The sequence below is a fragment of the Panicum virgatum genome, chromosome 1N (genome assembly GCF_016808335.1).
Source record: "Panicum virgatum strain AP13 chromosome 1N, P.virgatum_v5, whole genome shotgun sequence".
NCBI classification, from domain to species: domain Eukaryota; kingdom Viridiplantae; phylum Streptophyta; class Magnoliopsida; order Poales; family Poaceae; genus Panicum; species Panicum virgatum.
This window is the reverse complement of record NC_053145.1, coordinates 18,468,432-18,495,827: the sequence shown is the minus strand read 5'-3', so window position 1 is coordinate 18,495,827 and position 27,396 is coordinate 18,468,432. Positions and strand designations below refer to the sequence as shown.

The 27,396-nt window shown below is 43.6% G+C and overlaps 2 protein-coding genes and 2 long non-coding RNA genes across 4 annotated transcripts; 3 read left to right on the top strand and 1 right to left on the bottom strand.

The window, feature by feature from the left end:
• The first annotated feature begins 371 nt into the window (after window positions 1-371).
• On the top strand, window positions 372-15,854 carry LOC120655427 (ABC transporter E family member 2-like). The gene is made up of 18 exons (XM_039933268.1): window positions 372-765; window positions 5,834-5,919; window positions 5,988-6,085; window positions 6,252-6,369; window positions 6,449-6,538; window positions 7,227-7,531; window positions 7,623-7,818; window positions 7,908-7,982; window positions 9,159-9,160; window positions 12,887-12,992; window positions 13,084-13,353; window positions 13,589-13,834; window positions 14,099-14,219; window positions 14,303-14,403; window positions 14,933-14,945; window positions 15,057-15,144; window positions 15,245-15,315; window positions 15,429-15,854. Exons 1-13 carry the CDS (start codon window positions 747-749, stop codon window positions 14,216-14,218), a joined length of 1,731 nt encoding a protein of 576 aa, XP_039789202.1. The 5' UTR covers window positions 372-746; the 3' UTR covers window position 14,219; window positions 14,303-14,403; window positions 14,933-14,945; window positions 15,057-15,144; window positions 15,245-15,315; window positions 15,429-15,854.
• Window positions 12,926-13,373, bottom strand: LOC120655431. The gene is made up of 2 exons (XR_005667498.1): window positions 13,217-13,373; window positions 12,926-13,132 (listed from the first exon to the last, which is right to left on the bottom strand). It is a non-coding gene; the product is annotated as an uncharacterized LOC120655431 (long non-coding RNA).
• A 721-nt stretch (window positions 15,855-16,575) lies between the features above and the next one.
• LOC120655423 lies at window positions 16,576-27,348 on the top strand. The gene is made up of 2 exons (XM_039933265.1): window positions 16,576-16,997; window positions 27,038-27,348. Exons 1-2 carry the CDS (start codon window positions 16,602-16,604, stop codon window positions 27,068-27,070), a joined length of 429 nt encoding a protein of 142 aa, XP_039789199.1. The 5' UTR covers window positions 16,576-16,601; the 3' UTR covers window positions 27,071-27,348.
• On the top strand, window positions 17,527-25,788 carry LOC120655433. The gene is made up of 3 exons (XR_005667500.1): window positions 17,527-18,026; window positions 18,668-18,670; window positions 25,604-25,788. It is a non-coding gene; the product is annotated as an uncharacterized LOC120655433 (long non-coding RNA).
• Window positions 27,349-27,396: the final 48 nt, after the last annotated feature.

The following is a 27,396-nucleotide window of genomic DNA, read 5'->3' as shown; positions in this document are numbered from 1 at the left end:
ACTTGAAGGCAAGCGCAGACCGGGGCCGGCTGGGCGCAGGCGGCCGGCCATGGCGGCAAGGTTCGGGCGGCCGCCGGCGACCAGTGCCAGGCGACCAGGCGTAGGCGGCGGCAGCCGGCAAGGGCGCAGTGGAGCAGCCGCGAAGGGGCCGCGCGGGGCGCGTGCAGCGGCTGCTTGGTGCCTCGGCTTGGCTGCGGGTGAGGGCCAAAGACTCCTCATTCTTCACAGTACGTGGTGCTAGGAAGACCAGTTACAAGATAAGAAAATCGGTTAGTTAAACAACAGAGAAACAAGTTGCAAGGTGCGTGCCCACGAGTTCCATATATTAACTGAAACAGAAGTGTCGATGATATTCATATGCCACTTCCTAAAACTCCTAGAATTTGACTGCAATCTCTTGTGCTGAAACAGTTGTCTGTTTCAGTTAAACAACAGAGAAACAACTCAGTCTGAAAGATCACTAAAACAAGTGTCAAGCCATTCATCTGGCAATTCACTATCCTGACAACCGAGAATAGGAGTATAACTGATGAGTGAACAACTATGCTAGGAAATTTGGAGGCACGCATGGGACTGATGCACAGATCGCTATACAACTGAAATAAAGAGCGTCAGTGAACCAAAATTTGTATATACGTGCGAGCTGAAGCCTAGATGTGTTGGTAAACATTGCCACAAAGTCACCTGCTCGACGCTCGTGACAACACTGCTGGTCAATGACTCCCGGCGACGCTGCTGATTAATCGATGATGTTTTTACAAAACGGTATGACGGAACAACATGTGAAGAATCGCTTGGAATGTTTGAAGTAGGAAAGAAGAACAATTTGTATTGTCAATGCTCATTATGTGCTATTAATATGTACTTTGGGCTGTCAAAAATTTTACATCATTTGAAATTTTGAATATCCACCTTCCAAATCTTGGGCCCGGGTGTCATGTTCCTCGTCCGGGGAATATTTTTCCGGAGATGGGAATGCAGGAATACTTTCGATCCTGCCTTGTAAACTGTATTGCATTCTTGTTCCCTGTTCCTCGATCCCATCCGGGACCTTGGTGACTCATGCAAACACATAATATGATTCTATAATATCTTGTTGGGCTGTATATTAGTTTGTTAGAGAACAGTTTAGGCCCAAGAGGCCCATGTATGTATCAAGTATATGTATGTACTCAAACATCTAAAAAAAAGTGAGTTCCAGATAATTCCCCCAAATCCCTACCTTCAACATGGTGTCAGAGCCGGCGATGGAGGCGCCGACGACCTGCTTCCCCTGGTCCGCTTGACGGCAGCGCCGGACGGCACCCGCGCGGTAGCAGGACGGTGGCTGAGCGGCGCGGCTGCTACTCGGCGAGGAAGAAGGACAAGGAGTCGGCGGCGCCGGCGGCGTTCGAGGACAAGCAAGCTGTGCACGAGGAGAAAGAGAAGGAGCAGGAAAAGGTGAGGAGGGCACATAGCTCAAGGAGGAGAACGCAGTGGTGGAGCGCGACAACGGCGTGCTGAAGTGCGGCGTGGTGGTGCAGCACGAGCAGCAACCAGCAGGGGTTTTCTGGTGGACACCGGTGGTGAGGTTGGCAGGATTGGCTGGAGGAGTTACGTGGAGACCAGGGAGCAGCCTGAGAAGTTGTGGTGGCGCATTTGAAGTAGAGATTTGAGCTCGGTCCTGCAGCGTGGTGGGAGAAGAAGCAGGTCAGCGTGGTGTGGTCTTCCTAAGAACTCGTGGGGGAAGAAAAGGAGGCTGAAGCTCTGGGTGAACAACTACTGATTGTTACCGGTGCTTGTGCATATTTGTGATGTCCTGCTGTGTGTTTTTTGGAGAATTAATGGAAGAAAGCAAAGTAATAGAGCAGGTGTTTGAGAAGTTGGCGGAAATTCTCACACCAAAGGAACTTGTGAAGATGGCTCAATTATTTCTGGTGAGGACGTTGGAACAGATGTCAATTACAGAAGAATCGAATAGAAAGGAGTTGGAACATTTGTATAAAAGCATGGAAGGGAGTAATTTTCTGAGGGAAAGGAAGAAAACAACTATGCTGGGCAATCTCATCAACCTCGCTCGTCCTGAAAAAGGTACACCTCATGCAAATTGGATATTAGATTCGGGTGCATCTAGACATGTCACAGGTGCATCTAGTGAGTTTGCTTCATATACTACATATCCATCCACATATAATGAGACAATTCAAACTGCTGACGGAACTACTCAGCCTATTAGAGGTGTGGGTACAGTCAAATGCACTCCATCGATTACACTATCATCCATTCTATATGTTCCATCCTTTCCTGTTAATCTAGTATCCTTGAGTGCTTTGGTGGATCACATGGATTGCCGTGTTACTCTCGATCGAGAGAATTGCTTAATTGAAGATAGAAGAACAGGAAAAAAACTTGGGAATGGGATAAGGCATAATGGTCTGTGGTTTTTGGATAGAGGACTAGATAAGTCCTCAAGTGCTTTGGCAGTTGTTACAAGTGAAGAAGAAGGCAGGGTGATACTTCAACATTGTCAGTTGGGTCATATGTCATTTGACACTATGAGCAAAGCCTTTCCTGATATTATGAGCAAGGTTGATAAGAGCAAGTTGGTGTGTGATGCATGTGAGTATGGGAAGCATACTAGAGCATCCTATATTAGTAGAGGACTCCGAAGTACATTTCCTTTTTTATTAGTTCATTCTGATGTGTGGACATCCCCTGTGGTCTCTATTAGTGGAATGAGGTATTTTGTGACGTTCATTGACTGCCATTCCCGTATGACATGGGTATATCTTATGAAGCATAAGAATGAAGTGCTCAAATGCTTTAAGGATTTTTGTGCATGTGTTAAAAATCAGTTCAATACTCAAGTTCGGATGATCAGAACTGATAACGGGACAGAGTATGTTAATAATGAATTTGCTACCTTCCTTTCAACTGAGGGAATATTACACCAAACTTCTTGTCCAGACACACCTCCATAAAATGGAGTAGCTGAAAGGAAGAATCGTCATCTCCTAGAAGTAGCACGATCGATGATGTATACGATGAATGTTCCAAAATTCTTATGGAGTGAGGCAGTTTTGACTGCTATTTATCTTATTAATCGTATCCCATCAAGAGTACTTAATATGAAGACTCCTCATGAAATATTATTTGGAAAGAATGAATTCATTATTCCGCTCAAGGTATTTGGGTGCACCTGTTTTGTTAGAGACCACAGACCTTCAGTGGGAAAGCTAGATCCACGTGCAGTGAAGTGCATCTTTGTGGGGTATTCTTCACTGCAGAAGGGCTACAAATGTTGGAGTCCGAGTGAACGACGCCTATTTGTGAGCATGGATGTTACATTTAGGGAGTCTGAGCCCTTCTATGGAGAAAAGACAGATTTGAGTTTTATGTTTGAGTTCAATTCTGTTGAATCAGATGAAGCTAGACTAGAGGGGGAGCATAATGGTGTGACAAATATTCCAACTATGAAAAATCTAAAGACAATGGAAGCAGTAATTAGTGGTTCAAGTTCTCAACCAAGAATGGAGGCAGAGACTGGTGAATCAAATCCAACTCCTTGTGAAGACAATTTTGTAAGTGATATACGATATAAAGGCCCATTGAAAGTGTACACTAGAAGAAAGAAAACTGTTGAAGAACAGCTAGAGGAACAACCACAGATGTTGGAACAGCTAGAGGAACAACCACAAGTAATGGAGGCTGATCAGTCTAATGAGGCAGGGGGAGAATATGTTGATCCCAGCATTAATTTGCCTATTGCTTTAAGAAAGGAAGTAAGGAGCAAGGCTGGAAAACCTCGAGTTAGATATGGTTTTGAAGATGATAATGAGGATGAGAATGACATAGCAAATTATGTCTCATATGAATCTGTGTCTCCTACCTACAGAGCTTTTGTTGCATCATTGCAATCAGTGTCAATTCCAAGAAATTGGAAAGAAGCAAAGCAGGATCCAAAGTGGAAGGAAGCTATGCTTGAGGAGCTAGCTGCACTTGAGAAGAATAAGACTTGGGATCTTGTACCATTTCCTGTGGGCAAGAAGGTGGTAAATTGCAAATGGGTATATACGGTAAAAAAATCCCAATGGCAAGATAGAGAGGTATAAGGCGAGATTGGTGGCAAAAGGATATAGCCAAACTTATGGAATTGATTATGATGAGACATTTGCGCCAGTTGCAAAGATGAGCACGGTGAGGACACTAATCTCTTGTGCAGCTAACTTTAATTGGCCATTGTACCAATTGGATGTTAAGAATGCATTCTTGCATGGAGATCTTCAAGAGGAAGTTTATATGGAAATTCCACCTGGGTTTGCTACTGCTCAAACCAAAGGAAAGGTATTAAGACTGAAGAAATCTTTATATGGTCTAAAACAGTCACCAAGGGCATGGTTTGATAGATTCAGACGTGCCATGTGTGGCATGGGATATAAGCAGTGTAATGGAGACCACACTTTATTTTATTGTCACTGTAGTAATCATATTACTATTCTTGCAGTATACGTGGATGATATTATTATTACTAGAGATGACACTTCAGAAATAGAACGGCTCAAGAAAAATCTAAGCAAAGAGTTTGAAGTCAAAGATTTAGGGCAACTTCGATACTTCCTGGGCATCGAGATAGCAAGATCCCCTAAAGGCATTGTTCTTTCACAACGGAAGTATGTGTTGGATTTGCTAAATGAGACAGGTATGCTTGGATGTCGTCCCGCTCCTACACCTATTGAGCAAAATCACAAGTTGTGTGCTCAGTCTGGAGACCCGGTAGATAAAGAGAAATATCAAAGACTTGTGGGACGTTTGATTTACCTATGCCATACAAGGCCTGATATAACATATGCGGTAAGTGTGTTAAGCAGATATATGCATGATCCTAGGACTGGACATATGGATGCAGCTTACAGAGTCTTGCGGTATTTGAAGAGTTGCCCTGGCAAAGGACTATGGTTTAAGAAAAATAATCACCTAAACGTGGAAGGCTATTGTGATGCAGATTGGGCAAGTTGTCTAGACGACAGGAGGTCGACCTCTGGCTATTGCACGTTTGTTGGGGGAAACCTTGTTTCATGGAGAAGCAAAAAGCAACCAGTTGTGTCTCGATCAACTGCAGAGGCAGAATATAGAGCCATGTCTGTGTGCCTAAGTGAGATGCTATGGGTAAAGAATTTATTGTCTGAGCTGAAGCTATGGGAAGGATCCTTGAGGCTCTGGTGCGACAACAAGTCAGCAATAAACATTGCTAATAATCCGGTTCAACATGACAGAACTAAGCATGTGGAGATTGATCGCTTCTTTATTAAGGAAAGATTGGATGACGGAACACTTAAACTATATCATATAGCTTCAGGTGAACAGTTAGCAGACTGTTTAACAAAAGGCTTAGGAGTAAAAGAGTGTGTATCTGTTTGTAACAAGATGGGGATGATAGACATCTATCGCCCATCTTGAGGGGGAGTGTTGGGCTGTATATTAGTTTGTTAGAGAACAGTTTAGGCCCAAGAGGCCCATGTATGTATCAAGTATATGTATGTACTCAAACATCTAAAAAAAAGTGAGTTCCAGATAATTCCCCCAAATCCCTACCTTCAACATATCTACTCTAAGGTAAAGGGAAAAACTTTTAGAACAAATAGATTGAAATCCTGTCATTATATCTAATCCAAGTATGTATTCCTTTCACAGGTTTCAAGGTAGTTTAATTTTGACTCAGTCAATTGTTTCAGTATGCTAGAGTTTAGCTTTAATAGAAGCTCTGTTTAATTTACTACTGAGTGATCGTTGATTATTTCATTTTGCTCTTGTTTATCTTATGACCTTATTTGTGATTCATTATCCACATTGGTAGGGCGCCAGTGCATACAAGTTACGCTGTCGTCAAAAGTCTCCTTAATTTCTGAGGATCTGTGCGTTGGATGTGGTATTTGTGTGAAGGTTAACTCTTTCTCCACTGCGGATTACCTTAGGCTACTCAAGCTAGTTCTTAACATAACTCCTTGCAGGTATGTCCATTTAATGCTATTCAAATTATAAACCTGCCAAGGGAACTTGACAAGGAGACAACACATCGATATGGACCAAATTCATTCAAACTTCACAGGTAAAATGATTTTATAGTCAATCATATCCTTTTTTCTAAGTCTTATAAGCCTTTTCCTTTTCCAATTATTCTATTTATAAAAGATGTTTATCCCTGAATTGATTGGATATATAATGCCACCATCCCTTTCAGACCTCCTCCCCTGACCTTTCATAATCTTCTGCAGGCTGCCTGTTCCAAGGCCTGGACAAGTTTTGGGCTTGGTGGGGACAAATGGTATCGGGAAGTCAACTGCACTTAAAATTCTGGCTGGAAAGATGAAGCCCAACTTGGGTAAATTCACGGTAAGTAAAATTGAGCACCTTTTTTGTCATCCTTGCAGAAGTCACTTTAAGCTATGAACTATATCTTCCAACCTTACAGGATCCCCCAAATTGGGATGACATTCTAAGGCACTTTCGTGGATCTGAAATTCAGAAATACTTCACTCGCCTTTTGGAAGACAAAATGAAGGTACTTCTACAGTTGTACTTGTTGGAGTATAAGTGAATTGGTTGGTGCATGCAACTCAGTATTACTATTATTTACTCACGAATTGTGATGTACCAAATAAATGCTAATAATTGTGCCATTTTGTTTTCTGGTGTGAGTTTTTCCTAATCATTTTTTACATTAAACAATGATCTTCTGAGCATCAAAATTTTAATAGTCAATTTTGTTCATATCCAATTACATTTTACAATTGAAATAGAAGTTTTTGATAAAAGTTGGATGATGCTAATGTAACAGATAGTTAGTATATTTCTTTTAATTTTTCTAACATCTACTACTCCCTCTATTTTTCTTTCTCAACGTATCCTTCAAGTTTGGTGCTCTGATGGCCATGATTAATTCCTAGTCCACTCGGGGACGAAGCTAGAGCTCAAACAACCCTGGTGCACTGCTTAGTATTTTATTCTAAGGACCGGAGAATTCTAGCACTGATAGTGAAAAAAATTGTTTGTACCCTGGTGCCAGTGCACCAGGCACCATGAACGTGGCTTCGCCCCTGACTCCACTAGGAAATGCAATATTTATTTGGCATAGCTTTTGAGGTCATGTAACATATGTTATCATGGAAACTCTTCTATTCTGTGGCTGCACATAGTTATAAGTAGTAAATATATGCGATATGTGTTCCCTCTAATGTGTCTTAATGCAGGCAGTTATTAAATATCAATACCTCGATCATATCCCAAAGTCTGTTGAAGGGAAGGTTGGTGACCTTCTTAACAAGAAAGATGAGAGACAAGTCAAAGATACATTGTGTGACATTCTTGAACTGAAACAAGTAATGGACCGAAATGTCTCAGATTTATCTGGTGGCGAGCTCCAGAGATTTGCAATTGCTGCCCGAGCTATGGAAAATGCAGATATTTATATGTTTGATGAGCCATCCTGCTATCTGGATGTGAAACAGAGGCTGAAAGCCACACAAGTCATTCGTTTGTTACTTCATCCCAAAAAGTAATGAAAGCTTACATTAAAGAACCATATGTCTGTTGAAATATTTGAGATCACCCTGCAGATAATAAACCATTTTCCTACATTTTTGCAGCTATGTAATTGTTGTGGAGCATGATCTTAGCATTCTTGACTACTTATCAGACTACATATGCTGTCTTTATGGGACTCCAGGAGCATATGGTGTCGTCACTTTGCCCTCTTCAGTTAGAGAAGGAATCAATATTTTCCTAAATGGTTTTATCCCATTAGAAAATATGTGTTTTCGTGAGGAGAAACTTACATTTAGAGTAAGTACTATTATTTGCAATAACACTTCACAGAGCTGATTTATTTGCTGCATTTTCTGAGTCTGATGCGATTTTGTTTGGCTTATCAGGTTACTGAGTCTGCTGAGGAGATAACAGAGGGTGAGACTTACCAAAGCTACAAGTATCCTACAATGGTGAAAACTGTTAATATAAAGAGAGAGTCTCTCTTTTCTATTTCTGGCCCATGTAGGCCTCTTGGCCCATTTGGCCCATACATTGTATATGTATAACCCTAGTCAATGTAATGTAGACGGTTCAGCTCATTTTTCCCTAACATGGTAACAGAGCCACGGCTTCTCCATGCCACCGCCACACTTCTTGCTCCACCTACCGGCGAGCACGGCGCACTCCCCTGACGCCCCTCTCTCAAGTCCTCTGCGCGCTCCTCCCCTTCTTCTACGCCGCTGCTTGAGGCGGCGCCTCTCCCCCTGACGCGTTGCTCCACCTGCCGGCTCCCCGCCCTTTTGTTGCTGTGCGACGCCGCCTGACGCGCCGCTCCCCTCTCGGGAGTCTACTGCAGGCTGGGGTCGACCTCTTCCTGTGCCGGCGGCTCGCCGACGCGCGCGTTTCCCTCCCCTCCTGCTGCTGCCATGGGATCTTCCCCCCTCCTTCCAGCATACTTGCGCCAGTCTCTTTTGGTGCCCCTGTCATGGATGTGAAGCTCAATGGCTCCAATTACAGAGATTGGGCCTTCTCTCTCAGGATGCTGCTGCGATCTGTTGGTCTTTACCCCCATCTCACTGATAATCCACCAGTCCCTACAGCTACTAATGATAAAGAAGTCAAAGCTTGGCTCCTTGATGACGATCGTGTGATGGCAGCTATCTGCATGAATACTGATCTGAGCATTCGCTCCTGTCTTGAGGATCATAATACTGCAAAAGAGATGTGGGACTATCTGAAAGGTCGCTATCAACAAAGTAGCTCAGCTCTTCGCTATTCACTGCGCCAAAATCTTCATCATCTCCAGCAGCAGGACATGTCAGTTGAAGAATATTACATTGCCTTCACTAAGCTATCACGCCAGCTTGACTCCATGGTACCCAAGTGTTCTTCCTCATGCACGACTTGTGCTCCATCTTGGACTGCCAGAGACCAGTATGATCAGCAGAATACTATGTTTGACTTTGTCATGGGACTGCGGTCTGAGTTCGAACCTATTCGAGTTCAGCTTTTGGGGAGACCTACACTTCCTACACTGGCCGAGGCATTATCTGCTCTCATGGCTGAGGAGACGCGTCTTAAGACGATGTTTGCCATTTCACCGATGTCTCAGCTTTCAGTGCTTGCTGCTCCTTCTATGTCTGATCAAGTTGCAGCAGTGGCCACCTCTCAAAAGACTCCTTGCAGCCACTGTGGCAGGACCAATCATCCTGATGAGCGGTGCTTCAAGAAGTATTCTCACCTTCTGGTTCAAATGAGAAAGCGTGCTAGCTCCCGTCGTGGAATACCTGCATCTTCATCGAGCACACATGTAGCAGCACCATCTCAGCTCCAAGCAGCAGCACCTCAGTTACCACAGGATTATGTGCCACATGCATCAGCAACTAAGTACCAACTGTTCCCACAACACCAACAGCCATCAGCACATCAGTTCCAGCAGCAGTCCAGCAACACAATCTCTGCTCCAGTCAGTGCATGCATGTCAGCTAGCCTCTTGTCCTCTACGTCATAGCCAGGTACTTCTTTTTGGGTGTTGGATTCGGGAGCTTCGTTTCATATGACTTCCAACACCTCTCATTTAGATTCTTGTCAGCATCTTTCTCATAATCGTTGTGTTCAGACTGCTGATGGTAACTTTTGCAGTGTTACTCATCAAGTTAATCTTGTCACTTCTAATTTTGATGTTTCTGGTGTCTCTCTTGTCCCTAAACTTTCCATGAATCTGATCTCTGTTGGGCAACTTGCTGATCTGAATTGTGTCATTGGGTTTGATGACACTTCGTGTTTTATTCAGGATCGACAAACCCGGGCTCTTCTTGGTACTGGCCATCGCCATAGGAGCTCATCTGGCCTCTACATCCTTGATCATCTTCGGTTGCCGTCTATTGTGTCACCATCATCTTCTTCTGCACCGACGTCATCAGCTTTTGTTGCGGCTACCTTTCCTCAGTGGCATCATCGTTTAGGCCATCTGTGTGGATCACGTCTATCCACCTTAGTTAAACAGGGTGTTCTTGGTCATGTTCCTATTGACCATTCTTTTGAATGTACTGGTTGTAAACTTGGAAAACAGATTCAGCTTCCATATCCTTCTAGTAGCTCAAAAACTACTCAACCTTTTGCTCTTGTACACTCTGATGTATGGGGTCCTGCTCCTTTTGTATCAAAAGGTGGCCATAAATACTATGTTATCTTTATTGATGATTACTCTCGCTATACCTGGATTTATTTCATGAAACATCATTCTCAACTACTATCCATCTATCTATCTTTTGCTCGGATGGTTCAAACTCAATTTTCTTCTTCTATTCGTATTTTTCGTTCTGACTCAGGTGGGGAGTATCTTTCCATTGCTTTTCGTCAGTTTCTTTCTTCTGAAGGAACTTTGCCTCAGCTATCTTGTCCTGGTGCTCATGCCCAAAATGGTGTAGCTGAGCGTAAGGATCGCCATGTTATTGAAACTGCACGAACTCTTCTTATTTCCTCTTTTGTGCCCTCTCATTTTTGGGCTGAAGCTGTCTCTACCATTGTCTATCTCATTAATCTTCAGCCATCATCTCGTCTTCAGGGTAAATGTCCTGGGGAAGTTTTACATGGATCCCCACCTGGCTATGCTCACCTTCGTGTGTTTGGTTCCACATGTTATGTTCTTTTACCTTCTCATGAATGCACGAAACTAACAGCTCAATCTGTTGAGTGTGTTTTCCTTGGTTACAGTCTTGAACATAAGGGTTATCGTTGTTATGATCCCTCAGCCCGTCGTATTCGCTTTTCTCGTGATGTCACTTTTCTTGAAAACAAACCATATTTTCACTCTTCCGCTCCTACAAAATTGCCATCTGTTGAGCCTCTTTCTTTCCTCTTTTTGCCACCTATCTCTGTTTCCTCACAAAATTCCTCATCTGACATGGTTCCATCTCTTCCTTCTGATTCCACTGAGATTACACATGTTCCAACAGCACCTCCTATTCAACCACCTCCACCTGTGTTATCCAGTCCACCACCACAACCACCACCTCCATCTGTTATGCCTTTTCCTTTTCACTATTGCCGTCGTTCCCGTGTTCGTTCTCCAATCTCCAGCCCTACCATAGATGATTCACTGCCTTCTTCACCACCTCATAACCTTAGGGATCATTCTACTCTTCATGCTCCCGATAGATATGGATTTCCCAATGTTGGGGCTGTTTGTGAGCCTTCCTCTTATCAGGAAGTTGTTAACATCCCTGTTTGGCAAGATGCCATGTCGGCTGAACTCCTTGCTTTACAATGCACGGGTACCTGGGAGGTTGTTCCGTTGCCTCATGGGGTCAATCCCATCACCTGCAAGTGGGTATACAAGGTTAAGACCAAAGCTGATGGCTCTATTGAGAGGTACAAAGGTCGCCTAGTTGCTCGGGGTTTCCAACAGTCCTATGGTCGTGATTATGAGGAAACTTTTGCTCCTGTTGCTCATATGACTACGGTTCGTACTCTCATTGCTGTGGCTGCCACTCGTTCATGGACCATCTCCCAAATGGATGTCAAGAATGCCTTTCTTCATGGTGATTTGCACGAGGATGTTTACATGCATCCTCCACCGGGGGTTGAGCTTCCTTCTGGATATATTTGTCATCTTCGGCGTGCTCTTTATGGTCTCAAGCAAGCACCACGCGCTTGGTTTGAGCGGTTCAGTTTAGTTGTCAGTGCTGCTGGTTTTACTCCTAGCGAACATGATCCTGCTCTATTTGTTCATACCTCTCCACGTGGCCGCACTTTAATTCTCCTTTATGTTGATGATATGTTGATCACTGGAGATGATCAGGAGTATATTACTTTTGTTAAAGAGCACCTTTGTGACCAATTCATGATGTCTGACTTGGGCTCCCTAAGCTACTTTCTGGGCATTGAGATTGATTCAACTGCTGCTAGCTATTATCTCTCTCAGTCCAAATATATTCAAGACCTACTTGCTCGTTCTGGTCTCACAGATGCTCGGAGTGCCGCCACCCCTATGGAACTTAATATTCACTTGAAGTCATCGGATGGTTCTCCTCTTGTAGATCCGACAAGGTACCGCCATCTTGTTGGTAGTCTTGTCTACCTCACTGCTACCAGACCGGATATTGCCTATGCCGTGCACATTCTGAGTCAATTTGTGAGTGCACCTACAACAGTTCACTATGCTCATTTACTTCGGGTTCTGCGGTACCTGCGGGGGACAATCTCCCGTCGACTCTTTTATGCCACCTCAAGTCAACCCATGCTTCATGCTTATTCTCATGCTACTTGGGCCAGTGATCATGCTGATCGTCGATCTGTTACTGGTTACTGTATTTTTCTTGGTGGTTCACCAATTGCATGGAAGTCCAAGCGCCAAACTGCAGTTTCTCGGTCTAGTGTTGAAGCTGAACTCAGAGCTCTTGCCACAACAACAGCAGATATTATTTGGCTTCGTTGGCTGTTGGCTGATTTTGGGGTTACTTGTGCTGATCCTACCATTCTCCGTTGTGACAACACTAGTGCTATTCAAATTGCCAACAATCCAGTCAAGCATGAGCTCACAAAGCATATTGGTGTTGATGCCTCCTTCATACGATCTCATTGCCAACAATCAACTGTTGATCTTCAATACACGCCGTCTGAACTTCAGCTTGCTGATTTCTTCACCAAGGCTCAGACTAGAGATCAACATCAGCTTCATATACTCAAACTAAGTGTGTCTGATTCACATACTTCTCAGCCACCTTAGTTTGAGGGGGGTGTTAATATATAGAGAGAGTCTCTCTTTTCTATTTCTGGCCCATGTAGGCCTCTTGGCCCATTTGGCCCATACATTGTATATGTATAACCCTAGTCAATGTAATGTAGACGGTTCAGCTCATTTTTCCCTAACAAAAACAAGATCTGGCTTCAAGCTATCAGTCATTAAAGGAAGCTTTAATGATTCCCAAATAATTGTATTGCTTGGTGAGAATGGCACTGGGAAGACAACATTCATCCGTATGCTGGTAATCTCCTTGTTCTTCAAATATGTTTTTTTACAGCGACCGAAGAAATGATTATAGAGTCTCTCATCTTTGGTTTTCATCTGAGTATCAGGCGGGACAAGTGAAGCCAGATAAAGTGGGGGATGAAGAAGTCGATATGCCTGCGTGTACAGTCTCATACAAACCTCAGGAACTGATATCCAAGATTAGCTCTACCGTGAGAGAGCTTCTACAGAAGAAAATACCTGGATCTTGCAATCAAGCACAGTTCAGATCTGATGTCATGAAACCACTGAAAATCGAAGAACTCATGGACAGGCAGGTTTCAAATCTTTCTGGCGGGGAGTTACAAAGGGTTGCACTTTGTCTTTGTCTCGGAAAGGTAAGAGTACACTAAATTACTCCCCAAACATTCTTTCTCTCAGATTTACTGGTACAGAAGTTCTCTTTGGATTGCCACCTGAAACTTTTGGAAAACACTATGAAAGTTAAAATATTTTAAAGATGCTCATGTGGATACATCATATTTTATTTAATTCAATTATCTTAATATCCTAAAGGAATAGCATAAATAAGCATATATCTTATTAAGCATCCCACTTTGTTTCTATGTGCATCCTGCTGATATTTACCTCATAGATGAACCAAGTGCACATCTTGATTCAGAGCAGCGCTTTCTTGCAGCCAAGGTCATAAAAAGGTTTATCCTTCATGCAAAGAAAACAGCTTTTGTCGTTGAGCATGATTTTATCATGGCAACATACCTTGCTGACAAGGTAGTCGTCTTCGAGGGAAAACCTTCGGTTGACTGTACTGCAAATGTGCCTGAACCCTTGGCATCTGGGATGAACCGCTTTCCATCAGTTAAGTTCAGATTGCCTTTCCCCTTCCATTCAGCCATAAGTCCATAACCTCAAAAAATAGAGGACTACTTGAATTTTCTTGTAGGCATTTGCTGATGACACGCAAAAAGATTATTTGATATTTGAATAGCCCAAGAATAGTTTACTGGTAGTTTATGGTTTATAGGATGTAGTGATAGATAATGAATTTCCTGTATTATATTATTGGCATTTTGATGAAATGTTTAATGTTTTTGACACTTTCAATCTCCCTCTGTACCGCAGCATCTAGATGTCACATTCAGAACAGATCCAACAACTTACAGGCCTCGGATTAACAAGCTTGGATCTACAAAGGACACTGAGCAGAAGGCTGCAGGCTGTCACTACTACCTTGATTATTAACGTAAGAAATATCAACCTTCTGGAAATACATTTCATCATTCATAGTTTCACAATTAAGGCTTCAATACTTTCCTCTGTATGTAGAAAGCTTTCACTAAGGGCACGTCTACATTTTGCGAAAGCTCTAATGGTGGCAAGGAGCTCCAATGGTCGTGCTATCATTTTCCTAAATGCAAGCACATTAGGCGCTGTCGTGCGGCGGCGGCGGCGCTGGGAGGGGGGCTGGCCTGAGGCGCGGAAGGGGCGGGAAAGCCGTGAGCGGGGCCGGGGACGATGACGCAGAGGCGGCGGCGGCCCAATGCGGGGCCATGGCGATGCCGACGAGCGACGCGACCACGGCGGTAGAGGTCAGCCCTCCTGCTGCTTGTGGACGACAACGGCGGCGCGGATCAGAGGGATCCGCGGCGCATCCTAGGAGGGCGCTGCCCCCGGCGGAGATCAATCTCGATCTCCCCGGGGGTGAGCGGGTGCAGCGGAAGCGGCGGCGCGGCTAGGGTTAGGATCTCGTAACCTAGGCGTCTGATGCCATGTAGGAAAGGTAGGATGCGTATAATGTGGTCGATTGTATTGCAATGAGCCCCTTGGGCGGTATATATAGGAGTACAAGACTTGGAGGGCAAAGCTATCACGGGATTACATCAATCCTAAACTACCATATCTGGAGTTGCCTAATATACTCTAACACTATCTTTTTCCTAAATGCAAGCACATTAGGCCAGTGCTATCGGTATGCTTGTCTTGGTTTTTTTGTTTACAACCCACTAATTGTTGTGGGACTGGTTAAGACACTGACTAACAGTAACTGCATGTCTCACTTTGTACGGCTGCCATGGCACAGGGCATTTTTGAAGCTTGTGGACGTGAACACTATGGGCCACCAAAATATCTTGGCAAAGTATCCATTTTTGTGTCTGGCAGTGCTCTCGGTATATGTTTGTGTTCTTTTTTCAACCATGCACGTTGATTCTTCTTGCTGTTTCAAAACTATAATGCTTGTGTTATTTTGCATGGCTGCATTGGCATCAGGCACGTCTCCGCACTTGTGGACTTGAATTCTATGGCAACTCGAACCTTGGCAAAGTAGTATAGCAGCGGAGGTAAATTTCTTATGATGTTTTTAAATATTGTTAGTTTAGTTTATCATTCAACTCTTTAATGGCATTTTTATGGATTTCGATGGCTTTGATGAAATCATCTGTGTTGTTTGCAGGTCATATTGAATGATATTTGGAATAAACTAGCATGAAGCTATTAATTACTTGAATGGTTTGCATTTGAGAAAGTAATGACATGAAGGTCAACTGCATTGTTGAAGAGTCAAAATAAGATGAATATCCAGGAAAAAAAAAGAAAGATGGATCTGCTTATAGCCTGCAGTTACATGGAAGTTTGAGTGAATTTCTTGTCAGTTTCAGGCCACTCTGGACTGTTACATGGTTTATATTCGATTATCAGGAAGCTTTATGTATTCTTATCAAAACCTTGGATTGAGTTTTTATTTTCAGGATTGTTCTTGATTGAAGCTGAGTTTTTTTTTTTGAGGGCTTGATTGAAGCTGAGTTGTGAACTTATCAAACAGTAGTTTTGTTACTACCAAGCACTTTATTATCTTATTGGAGATATGAATGTTTACCCAGTTATAGTGTTTACCTGCCTGTGTGTTTCAATTCCGTGTTACTTCTAGCAAATGATACTTTGTAGTTTCATGGATTAAATATAATTATCCTTAGTTATTTTGCAGTTGTTTTTTCTATTATCACAATAATGAAAAAATTCTTGTTGGGTCGTCAATTGTTGTCGTGCGTATATTTGGCTTGAAACTGTCATGAACCAGCCTGAATAATTGTAGGCCAACACCATTGCGAGTTTGATCTCTTTGCAATTTTGTAGTTAACTGGATACACCTAGGAAGTTGGTTTTTCAATTTTGGTGATTTTCTTACGCAATGTGGGAAATTTGAGGAGCCAGTTTCCAAACAATGCCACAAAGCCTAAATTGCTCACTGACGCACCCAAGCCTGGTCATGGAAACGTTGCTCTGCTTTATCTGAATCGGACGTGAATCAAACAAACGTGCATGCTGAAACCTACGGAACATATATATGATGGTTGCATTCTTCCAAGTCATAATTTTTTCTGAAAAATAAGCATGTCTATGTGAAAAGCAGTATGCTTCTGACAACATGCCACTTCGAATCTGAGATGGAGATGTAATTCGTAATCCTTTTAAGTGTGTTGTCCAATCCAAAAAAAAAAGAAAAAAAATGGCGTGGTAACCATATGTAACGCATGTATAATCATGGGCTTGGTCCAAAATATTAAAGAGCTCGGCCTTGGGCCAAGCGGTGGCTGCGGCGAGGAGGAAGGCGGCGAGGGGAGGAGAGATGCTCAAGTTCCTGTCCAAGGTGGTGGTGGAGTACTGCCCGCTGGACCTGCGGAAGGCGGCGGCGGTGGAGCTCTTGGCGCAGTGCAACGGCCGCAAGGCCAAGGACTCCAACCCGGCCTGCTCCGTCGAGCTCCGCCGCCTCCCCGCCCAGCCCCCCACCGAGGACCCCAAGTCGCGGCCGCCTCTTCCGCCGCCGCGGGTCCTCGTGACCTACCTCAACGGCGCCGAGGAGGCCATCGTTGCCGCGGAGGGCGCCACCGTGCAGGGCATCCGGGACCAGATCCTCGCCCGGGGCCGGCTCATCGACACCGAGCAGATGTTCCGCGATGCCGGGGAGAAGTGGCCCGTCGTCATCCCCGAGGAGGAACTCGGTATGTCGTTCCCTGGCATCAAGGTGCAGCCTTTCTTTCATTTTGTGCTTTCACTTTCATTTTGTCGAACAACCTGCGTGCGTGGGTGCTTGTTGCTGCACTGAGTTGAACATACTATATCAATGGGATTACTGGTAGCTTGGTTAGATAAACACAGTGCAGCTTGTGCTTGCTACCGTTATGTTTGTTTGGAAGTTGGGTTACGGTATTTCTTATACTACTCTTCGTTTGGCCAAGAACCCTATAAGAATTTGCTTGTTTACCAAAGTTTGGCATATGCCTAGAATCATATCGTCTCGGTGTCATATTATTTGTATCTGGTGTTAAGGTACACCGTGTGCGTGGAACTTGCGAACTTCTCATTTAGCATCTAGTCACAGTTCGATAAGCAAGAAATAGGATGAATATGTCGGTTACATAAGATAATTAGTACAGAATGTTAATGCAAAATTGTAAATTTAGTGTAACCTTCCTTGCCATTCATTCAATCTTAGGTATTCGTGAAAATGCAGAAGTTTGTGTAGACAATTTGAAGATAAAGTTAGGAGGATTACATGAATGGTATTATCCATCTGTTCCTAGTTCAGAGACCTTTCTAGAAACCTCCTTCTGATAAGCTTACATTGCAGCACCCTTTACACCTTACCTGTCCATATGTGACTGATTCGGTGGCATATGATTAGGTTGTCAAGGGAACTATATATGCACTGGTTCCACATTTGTGTGTAAAGTCTGCCAGCCTTTTGGTATCCCTGTAATAATTTTTCCCCTCTTCGGAGTAACATATACAGGGTATTGCAATTTTATTATTTTTCTTGATTTTCCCCTCTTCGGGGTAACATATACAGGGTATTGCAATTTTATCAATTTTCTCAATTTTTTAATGTTTTAATTTGATGGAAGGTGCCACAATATTATATTTCTTATCTTTCACCTGGTCCTGGCTGTTGCATGATCTTTCTTTTCTGTTCCACTTCAGGTCAAGTAGTGCAGCTTTTACTAATAGACCTATATGATTTGCAAAATGGCCGTAACTTTTTGATCAATCCATGGTTTTAAAGGCGTCGCCTGGGCGTTCGGGCGCTGCAGGTTGCTGGGCGTCCAGGCTGTCTAGCTAACCTCGTGTATGGCATCCGCCTTCCCCTGTTTGGCGTTGGCGGGACGCCAACCACCCTTCGGCGGGCGCCCTGCTCGGGAGACACAGAGGTTGTCCCCCGCCCGACCCCAAAATCGTTCCCGTGCGTGGAAATGAGGGTTCCCGCGCGGTGCTTCCCGCCTGTCCACTGCCACGCGGGGAGAATCGGAGAGGGATAGAGATTAGGCGAGAGATTGGGACGAGAAATAGGGGAGCCAGAGAGGAATGGGATCTGGCCAACGAAGCTTCTCACCGGCGCATGCTTGGGCGCCGGCAGCTCTGCACCTCCGCCTCCCTCCCTTCCAGCCGCCGGCGCATCCACATCCCCTGGCGCCGACATCTCTGCTCCTCCATCTCCCTCCCTTCCAACTGCCGGTGCATATCCTCAAGCGGCATGTCAGATCCGGCCGCCTCTGCATGTCTCCCTCCGGCTCTGTCCCCTTCCTGGCCTCCTCTTTATGCTGTGCTTGCATATAAAACAGAGCATGGGTCTGCTACAGCACTTCAGTTTGTCCATTAGCTGCTCTGCTTTGGCCCCTTTGGCCCTTTGTTTATTAGCTGGTAGTAACTAGTAAGATCACTGATTAGGATATTAGCTGCTCAGTTTTTATGGTAATTGCTTAGTTTATATGCTGATTGCTATGTTTTCAGAACCATGATAAATAATTGATTAGGATATTACTTTATGTTCAGTTTATATTCTGAATTTTGTGTATTTTTGTATAGCGTCGCCTCGCCTAGCGCCTAGTTCGCCTAGGCGTCCGGGCGGGGGTCGCTCACCTAGCCTCGCCTTACCGCCTTAGGAACATGCTGTATCTGTTGGAGTAATGGGCTTGGCCCATTTATTCTAAAGCATTAAAAGAATTTAAAGCCCACTATTAATGCTAGGGAATCAATGCTTAATTCCGTACCGGGAATTGAGGAGGATCTCAACCGACTTAAAAGGTGGACTTCGTGTACACCACTTGTGAAGCCGGTAAGAGGAGGATCTCGCTCGCCTCGCCGAGCCGGGCCGGGCCGGGCCGGGCCGTGGCCGAGGCGCGGCGCGGCCGGCCGGACGGACGGGCGGTGCGCGTGCGCGTGCGCATGCGCGGCCGGACGTGACGTGCAGGTGCGGTGCGGTGCGGCGCGGTGCGATGTGATGGCTATTTTGCCGTTGACAGCAATTAATCGTGCGATTAAACGTGCAATTAAATATGTAATTAATGGCCATAACCGCATCACCTAAATGACTCTGATGGTGTCCAGGTTCAACGATCCTGAGCACCTGAGTCACTATATAAGGAGTGCCATTCCCCTCATCCATTCTGTACCAGAGCACTGAGGCAACTCGGCTCCTCTCTTCTCCCTCTCCAGTTGCAACAACTGAGTTCCCCAACGCTAATTTCTGCGCGCACAGAATTAGCGTAAGCAGGCCTCCGAAACCTTGCTCGCCTTGAGATCCTGCACGGGATAGGCGGGCAATCAGGTTTTTGGGTAACGCTTTAGCGTGACTGCTCAAAAATACTAAGGCTTTGCCCGATTGTACGACTACTTCCTGGTGGACGAGCCGAACGACTACGTCGACTACATTCTGGTGGCCGAACGACTACGTCGACTACATCTTGGTGACCGTTCGCGGGACTGCACTGCGAACTTCTTCGTGCACCGATTTAGTTCGACTACTTCAACTGAGGCCAACCGAGTAGATGTCTACTCCAGTTGGTAACAGCGCAGCCAATGCCTCCGGCAACGGCCCCGCTTCAGGGTACTCCCTGAAACTTTGGTTATTTATATTGTTTATGCTTATATGTGTGATAAGTATAAATATGTTCACATGTTTTATTTTACTCCTTAAAGTCATAGAAATATTGTTAGTTTATACATTTAATTTTGGAATTAAAATATACCGAAAATTGCCTAGATATCTAACATTCCAAAAACCTGATTGTGTTAATAGGCTTTCGGTATCTAGCTTTGCTGCATCAATCAAACCACCACCTTTTGATGGTTCAAATTACAAACGTTGGCAAGAGCGGCTTATACTGTGGTTAACACTATCGAGAGTGATCCATGTGAAAGAGGGTAAGCCTGAACAATTCTCTCCAGAGGAAGGGAGTGCGTTCGATGAGGCTGATATCCTCTTTCGAGGCTTGATCATTAGTGTTCTCGGTGATAACCTGGTGGATTCTTATATCCGGCTGCCAACTGGCAAAGCATTGTGGGATGCTCTTGAGGCTCAATATGGAGTATCTGACGCCGGGAGTGAGTTGTATATCATGGAGCAGTTCCTTGAGTACAGGATGGTCGAAGACCATTCTGTAGTGGAACAGGCTCATGAAATACATACTCTAGCAAAAGATCTCAAAAATTGCAGCAAAGAGTCCCCATGTGTGTTACCCAATAAGTTTGTGGCTGGAGGTATAATCTCTAAGCTGCCACTTTCTTGGAGGGACTTTGCTACTTCTCTAAAACATAAGAGACAGGAGTTCACAATAGATGGACTCATAGGGACTCTTGATGTTGAGGAGAAGGCGAGAGCAAAGGACATACGTGGGAAAGGAGTTGTTGGTGCTTCAAGTGCCAATCTTGTTCAGAAGAACAACTCCCACAAGAACAAGAAAAAGCCACCGCAGAACCAACCAAAGACTAAGAAGACAACCACTTTTAAGAAGAAGAAGAAGACGGGAGCTTGCTATGTGTGCGCTAGTACGGATCACTTTGCTGCAAAGTGTCCGAACCGCAAAGGCAACGACTCCGCCAACATGGTTATTAGCGAGCCTGGAGGAACTTCGGGGTACGGTAATTTATTACCTACTGTTCTTTCAGTCTTTGGTTCACCCGAGTGGTGGGTTGACACTGGTGCTAATATTCATGTTTGTGCTGATGCTTCTTTGTTCTCTTCTTACCAGACCGGCGGGACTTCCTCCTTGCTGATGGGGAACAGATCACATGCGCGTTCTTGGTGTTGGTACGGTAAATCTGAAGTTTACTTCGGGGAAGACCGTGCAGCTGAAGAACGTGCAGCATGTCCCCACCATCAAGAAGAATTTAGTCAGCAGCTCTCTACTGTGTAGAGATGGTTTCAAATTAGTCTTTGAGTCCAATAAATGTATCTTGTCTAAGTTTGGTACTTTTGTTGGAAAAGGTTATGAAAGCGAAGGCTTGTTCCGTCTTTCTTTGTCAGATGTTTGTAATAAAATTGCATACAATGTTATTAACGTTGATGAAACAAATGTTTGGCATTCGAGGCTTTGTCACGTTAATTTTGGTTGTATGATGCGCTTAGCTAATTTGAGCTTAATTCCAAAGTTCACTTTTGTCAAAAATTCTAAGTGTCATGTATGTGTTGAATCAAAACAAACTCGTAAGCCTCATAAGACCGCGGAGGCAAGGAGCTTGGCACCCTTAGAATTAATTCATTCCGATTTGTGCGAAATGAATGGAGTGTTGACAAAAGGTGGTAAAAAATATTTCATGACTTTGATTGATGATAGTACTAGATTTTGTTACATCTATTTGTTGAAGTCAAAAGATGAAGCTTTACACTACTTTAAAATCTATAAAGCTGAAGTAGAAAACCAACTTGAGAGAAAGATCAAAAGAGTTAGGTCAGATCGTGGTGGCGAGTATTTCTCAAATTTATTTACTTTATTCTGCGAGGAACATGGTATTATTCATGAGAGGACGCCTCCCTATTCACCTCAGTCAAATGGGGTTGCCGAAAGAAAGAACCGCACTCTAACGGATTTGGTTAACGCCATGTTAGATACAGCGGGACTTTCCAAGGAATGGTGGGGTGAGGCTATATTGACTGCATGTCATGTCCTAAACCGTGTTCCTACAAAGAATAAAGAGATAACTCCATTCGAGGAATGGGAGAAGAAAAGGCCAACAATGTCATACTTACGTACATGGGGTTGTTTGGCAAAAGTGAGTGTGCCAATAACCAAGAAACGTAAGCTTGGACCTAAAACTGTGGATTGTATCTTTCTAGGTTATGCTATTCACAGCATTGGATATAGATTTTTAATAGTGAAATCTGGAGTACCTGACATGCATGTTGGTACTATAATGGAGTCCAGAGATGCTACATTTTTTGAAAACATTTTTCCCATGAGAGATGAAACAAGTTCATCTAGGCAAGAGTTCATCGAGGATGATGGCTCTGCTGAGCCGATAGAACACAATGAACATACACTTGTAGAAAATCCTGAGGAGGATAACAATGATGCTCCGAGAAAGAGCAAGAGACAAAGGACTGTAAAGTCTTTTGGTGATGATTTTATTGTATACCTCATAGATGATACACCCAGAACCATTGAAGAGGCATATTCATCTCCTGATGCTGACTATTGGAAGGAAGCAGTAAGGAGTGAGATGGATTCTATCATGTCTAATGGAACCTGGGAGGTCGTTGAACGTCCTTATGGATGTAAAACGGTTGGATGCAAGTGGGTATTCAAGAAAAAGCTTAGGCCAGATGGTACTATTGAAAAGTACAAGGCTAGGCTTGTGGCCAAGGGTTATACCCAAAAAGAAGGAGAAGATTTCTTTGACACTTATTCACCAGTTGCCCGATTGACCACAATTCGAGTGTTACTTTCCCTGGCAGCCTCTTATGGTCTTCTCGTTCATCAGATGGACGTTAAGACGGCTTTCCTCAATGGAGAGTTAGAAGAGGAGATCTATATGGATCAGCCGGATGGGTTTGTATCAAAGGGTCAAGAAGGAATGGTTTGTAAGTTGTTAAAATCTTTATATGGTCTCAAGCAAGCGCCTAAGCAGTGGCATGAAAAGTTTGATAGAACTTTGACCTCTGCCGGCTTTGTTGTGAACGAAGCTGACAGATGTGTGTACTATCGCTATGGTGGGGCTGAAGGAGTGATTTTGTGCTTGTATGTGGATGACATACTGATCTTTGGCACTAGCCTTAATGTGATTAAGGAAGTCAAAGAGTTTTTATCTCAAAATTTTGAGATGAAGGATCTGGGAGAAGCTGATGTTATCCTTAATATAAAACTGGTAAAAGAGATCAATGGTGGGGTGATTCTTACACAGTCTCACTATGTGGAGAAGGTGTTAAGTCGCTTTGGTTATAGCGACTATAAACCTGTCTCAACACCATATGATGTCAGTTTAATTCTTAGAAAGAACAAAAGGATAATGCGAGATCAGCTGAGATATTCTCAGATCATTGGTTCATTAATGTATTTAGCGAGCGCTACAAGACCTGACATCTCGTTTGCTGTAAGCAAACTGAGCCGGTTTGTTTCAAACCCGGGAGATGATCATTGGAAGGCTCTTGAAAGAGTAATGCGCTATCTGAAGGAGACAATGAACTATGGAATTCACTACACCGGGTACCCAAGGGTACTAGAAGGGTATAGTGATTCAAATTGGATTTCTGATGCTGATGAGATAAAGGCCACAAGTGGATATGTGTTTACACTTGGTGGTGGAGCTGTTTCCTGGAAGTCTTGCAAGCAGACCATCTTAACGAGGTCAACTATGGAAGCAGAACTCACAGCATTAGATACCGCCACTGTTGAGGCTGAGTGACTTCGTGAGCTCCTTATGGACTTGCCGATAGTTGAAAAACCGTTACCGGCAATCCTAATGAACTGTGACAATCAAACGGTAATTGTCAAGGTGAATAGTTCAAAAGATAACATGAAGTCATCTAGACATGTAAAAAGGCGGTTGAAATCTGTCAGAAAATTGAGAAACTCCGGAGTTATAGCCCTGGACTATGTTCAGACGGCTAAAAATCTGGCAGATCAGTTTACAAAGGGTCTTTCACGAAATGTGATAGACAATGCATCTATGGAATTGGGCTTGAGACCCACGTGAGTCATTCTATAGTGGAAACCTGTCCTATGTGATCGGAGATCCCGTGAATTAGGATGGTAAAACAAACTAAAGTCTGACAGTGAGAAGAGAACCTTTGTAAAAAGGGCTCATTCCGTGTATAAGGTGCATTTCTCTTCTAATCTGTATGGCAGGTTGGTCTATACCTTAATGTGTGCCAGGTGGTTTCTTTTAAACAAATGAGTTGTTTTCTTGAAACAAAGATGTTGTCCTACAGAACATCTGAAAGGAACACACCTATATGAGTTTGACCACTGGTCATGGTCTATGAGAATTGGGTATTCTCTAGAAACTCATGAAGGGCCTGGAGTATGACTTATAAGCTCCAAACCGCGGGGATGCTTTTGCAGCCTAGTACCAGTGTAGGGCTCTGGTCAAACTTGTTTGCACAAAACTGGCAATTCAAGGCATAGTCCATTGCACAGTTGTGAATAAGTGTAGCCTTTGTCCTAGATGGAAGTTCAACTTAACAGTCTCTGTCGAATACTGGTATATCAATGAGGGAATGAGGGTATTTCTAGTGTGGCTTGAATTTCTTGGTGGGGATTGTTGGAGTAATGGGCTTGGCCCATTTATTCTAAAGCATTAAAAGAATTTAAAGCCCACTATTAATGCTAGGGAATCAATGCTTAATTCCGTACCGGGAATTGAGGAGGATCTCAACCGACTTAAAAGGTGGACTTCGTGTACACCACTTGTGAAGCCGGTAAGAGGAGGATCTCGCTCGCCTCGCCGAGCCGGGCCGGGCCGGGCCGGGCCGTGGCCGAGGCGCGGCGCGGCCGGCCGGCCGGACGGGCGGTGCGCGTGCGCGTGCGCATGCGCGGCCGGACGTGACGTGCAGGTGCGGTGCGGTGCGGCGCGGTGCGATGTGATGGCTATTTTGCCGTTGACAGCAATTAATCGTGCGATTAAACGTGCAATTAAATATGTAATTAATGGCCATAACCGCATCACCTAAATGACTCTGATGGTGTCCAGGTTCAACGATCCTGAGCACCTGAGTCACTATATAAGGAGTGCCATTCCCCTCATCCATTCTGTACCAGAGCACTGAGGCAACTCGGCTCCTCTCTTCTCCCTCTCCAGTTGCAACAACTGAGTTCCCCAACGCTAATTTCTGCGCGCACAGAATTAGCGTAAGCAGGCCTCCGAAACCTTGCTCGCCTTGAGATCCTGCACGGGATAGGCGGGCAATCAGGTTTTTGGGTAACGCTTTAGCGTGACTGCTCAAAAATACTAAGGCTTTGCCCGATTGTACGACTACTTCCTGGTGGACGAGCCGAACGACTACGTCGACTACATTCTGGTGGCCGAACGACTACGTCGACTACATCTTGGTGACCGTTCGCGGGACTGCACTGCGAACTTCTTCCTGCACCGATTTAGTTCGACTACTTCGACTGAGGCCAACCGAGTAGATGTCTACTCCAGTTGGTAACAGCGCAGCCAATGCCTCCGGCAACGGCCCCGCTTCAGGGTACTCCCTGAAACTTTGGTTATTTATATTGTTTATGCTTATATGTGTGATAAGTATAAATATGTTCACATGTTTTATTTTACTCCTTAAAGTCATAGAAATATTGTTAGTTTATACATTTAATTTTGGAATTAAAATATACCGAAAATTGCCTAGATATCTAACAGTATCAACCCTAAAGCTAATGTAGTCCATCTCCCTAATTTTTCCCCAGTAAAACTTAAGAGGATTGTATGATAAATTCTTGTTCCTTGGTGATTAGAAGCTAGATCACAGTTAAAATGTGCTTTTGCAGTTAGTTTTTAGATTTGTGGATGCAGGTATGATCTTAAGCCCTTGTTTTACCAAGAAAGAAAACTTCGTAGCCAGACAACATTGGTTAATATGCTGTTTTCACTGTTTCAATTCCACAAAAGCTTCAAATAATGAAGATTTGGTATAATGCTAAGTACAGTTACTGTACAGAGCTGTTATTGTGCAGCATAACAAGTATGGACCTTCAAAATATTTTACACTTTTAGAAATATATAAATGCATGATATGATCTAAACTATATCATTTCATTGTATGTTAATTAGTATTAGTTAGGTCCTAAAAATGCATGTAACTATGTTGGTTATATTGTTTTTTGGCCTATGTCAAACTCCTGGGTCCAGTAGGAGGTGCTTGAGTTTAACCCAGACAAGCTCAAATGGCTACAAATAGGATGTTTTTTTTTATAAGACAAATAGGATGTATTTGGTGTTGTTATTTTAGGATATTAGGAGGCTCCTGAGACAAAACACCAAATTGCAGAGCTATGTGCTGCATGACATGTGAGAGTTGCATACTAATGATGAGAAAAACAGTATGCGCCCATCGGATAAAAGGGTACCTCTGTGTGGACATGAATCTTGTGCAACAGCAGTGCCCGTGGATTAGTCTTTGATTCAGCCAATCAATCAGTATTTAATGAATTATTATGCATTCATCATATTGTGTTCTTCTATAATTATAATTAAATTTTATTAAGAAAATATTTAATCTATAGTAAAAGAAGCTATCATTATAAAGGGATAAAATCACTGATCAGGATCTATGTCCCAATCCATTACGCTGGTTATTGGATTTGGGTCCTAGGTAGATTGAGGAGAGGAGGGGGAGAGGGAGGTCTATGCTGCTGCGATACCAGAACTCCAGAAACCAATTAGTTGACATCTGATCAAATTTGTATCGATTCTTTAGTTGTGCTTGTTATGGAAATTATAAGGATTGTGTACCCTTTTATCAATCATGCTATGCCTATCTCCAATTGTATCCCACTGTTGTGCTGCCAGCACCCTCTCCCAGAGTCAGTCCATTACAATCTTATGGGTTTGGGGGCCACTGTTTTGCTGCTAAGTCATTACACTACTAAAGATGTACTGAACTTGTGGCTTTCTTTCCCAAATATTTGTTTGAATTTTTATTAATATCTAACTATTTGATGTTACAATGAAACTTCTGTTATTTCAAACTATGTCTTATGTACTGTGGATGATGGCTTACTTTGTTTTCAGAATTTTTTGTACCTATTTCTTTATGTTCTCGGGTCTGAGTAGATTACTCTGTTTTTGTAACAGCCAAAGAAAGCTGAGGACAAGCCCCAGGCTTAATCTCCATGTCAGGTTTCTCTTTGATGTTCATGGTTAACCGAGGGCATTTGTACACCCACAAACATTTCCCAATCATGGGAAAAATTCTCTCCTCGGTCCAACTTGGGAACATTTCCAGGCGGTTGTTGTCTGGGTGGTTCAAGTTTGTTTGGTTCACCCACTTGGATTTGTACTAATATAATACCAATGTAGCTCATGCCATTGCAATGTGCATGCTGTGAATGAATTTCTTTAGAATAATCAGCTATCATAGTCTTGATGTACTGTTTTCTGCTCCATGGTAAATGTCTACAGTGGAATGCCTTTGAACGGATCAAAGATTAATT

Bases quoted from the DNA above. Each gene is read 5' to 3' on its own strand.
- LOC120655427 (XM_039933268.1), top strand. The intron at 6,539-7,226 runs GTACTTCTACAG...GTCTTAATGCAG, and splicing joins TTTTGGAAGACAAAATGAAG to GCAGTTATTAAATATCAATA. The intron at 7,819-7,907 runs GTAAGTACTATT...TTGGCTTATCAG, and splicing joins AGGAGAAACTTACATTTAGA to GTTACTGAGTCTGCTGAGGA.
- LOC120655423 (XM_039933265.1), top strand. From the start codon at position 16,602: ATGCTCAAGTTCCTGTCCAAGGTGGTGGTGGAGTACTGCCCGCTGGAC. The intron at 16,998-27,037 runs GTGCAGCCTTTC...TTTTTGTAACAG, and splicing joins TGTCGTTCCCTGGCATCAAG to CCAAAGAAAGCTGAGGACAA.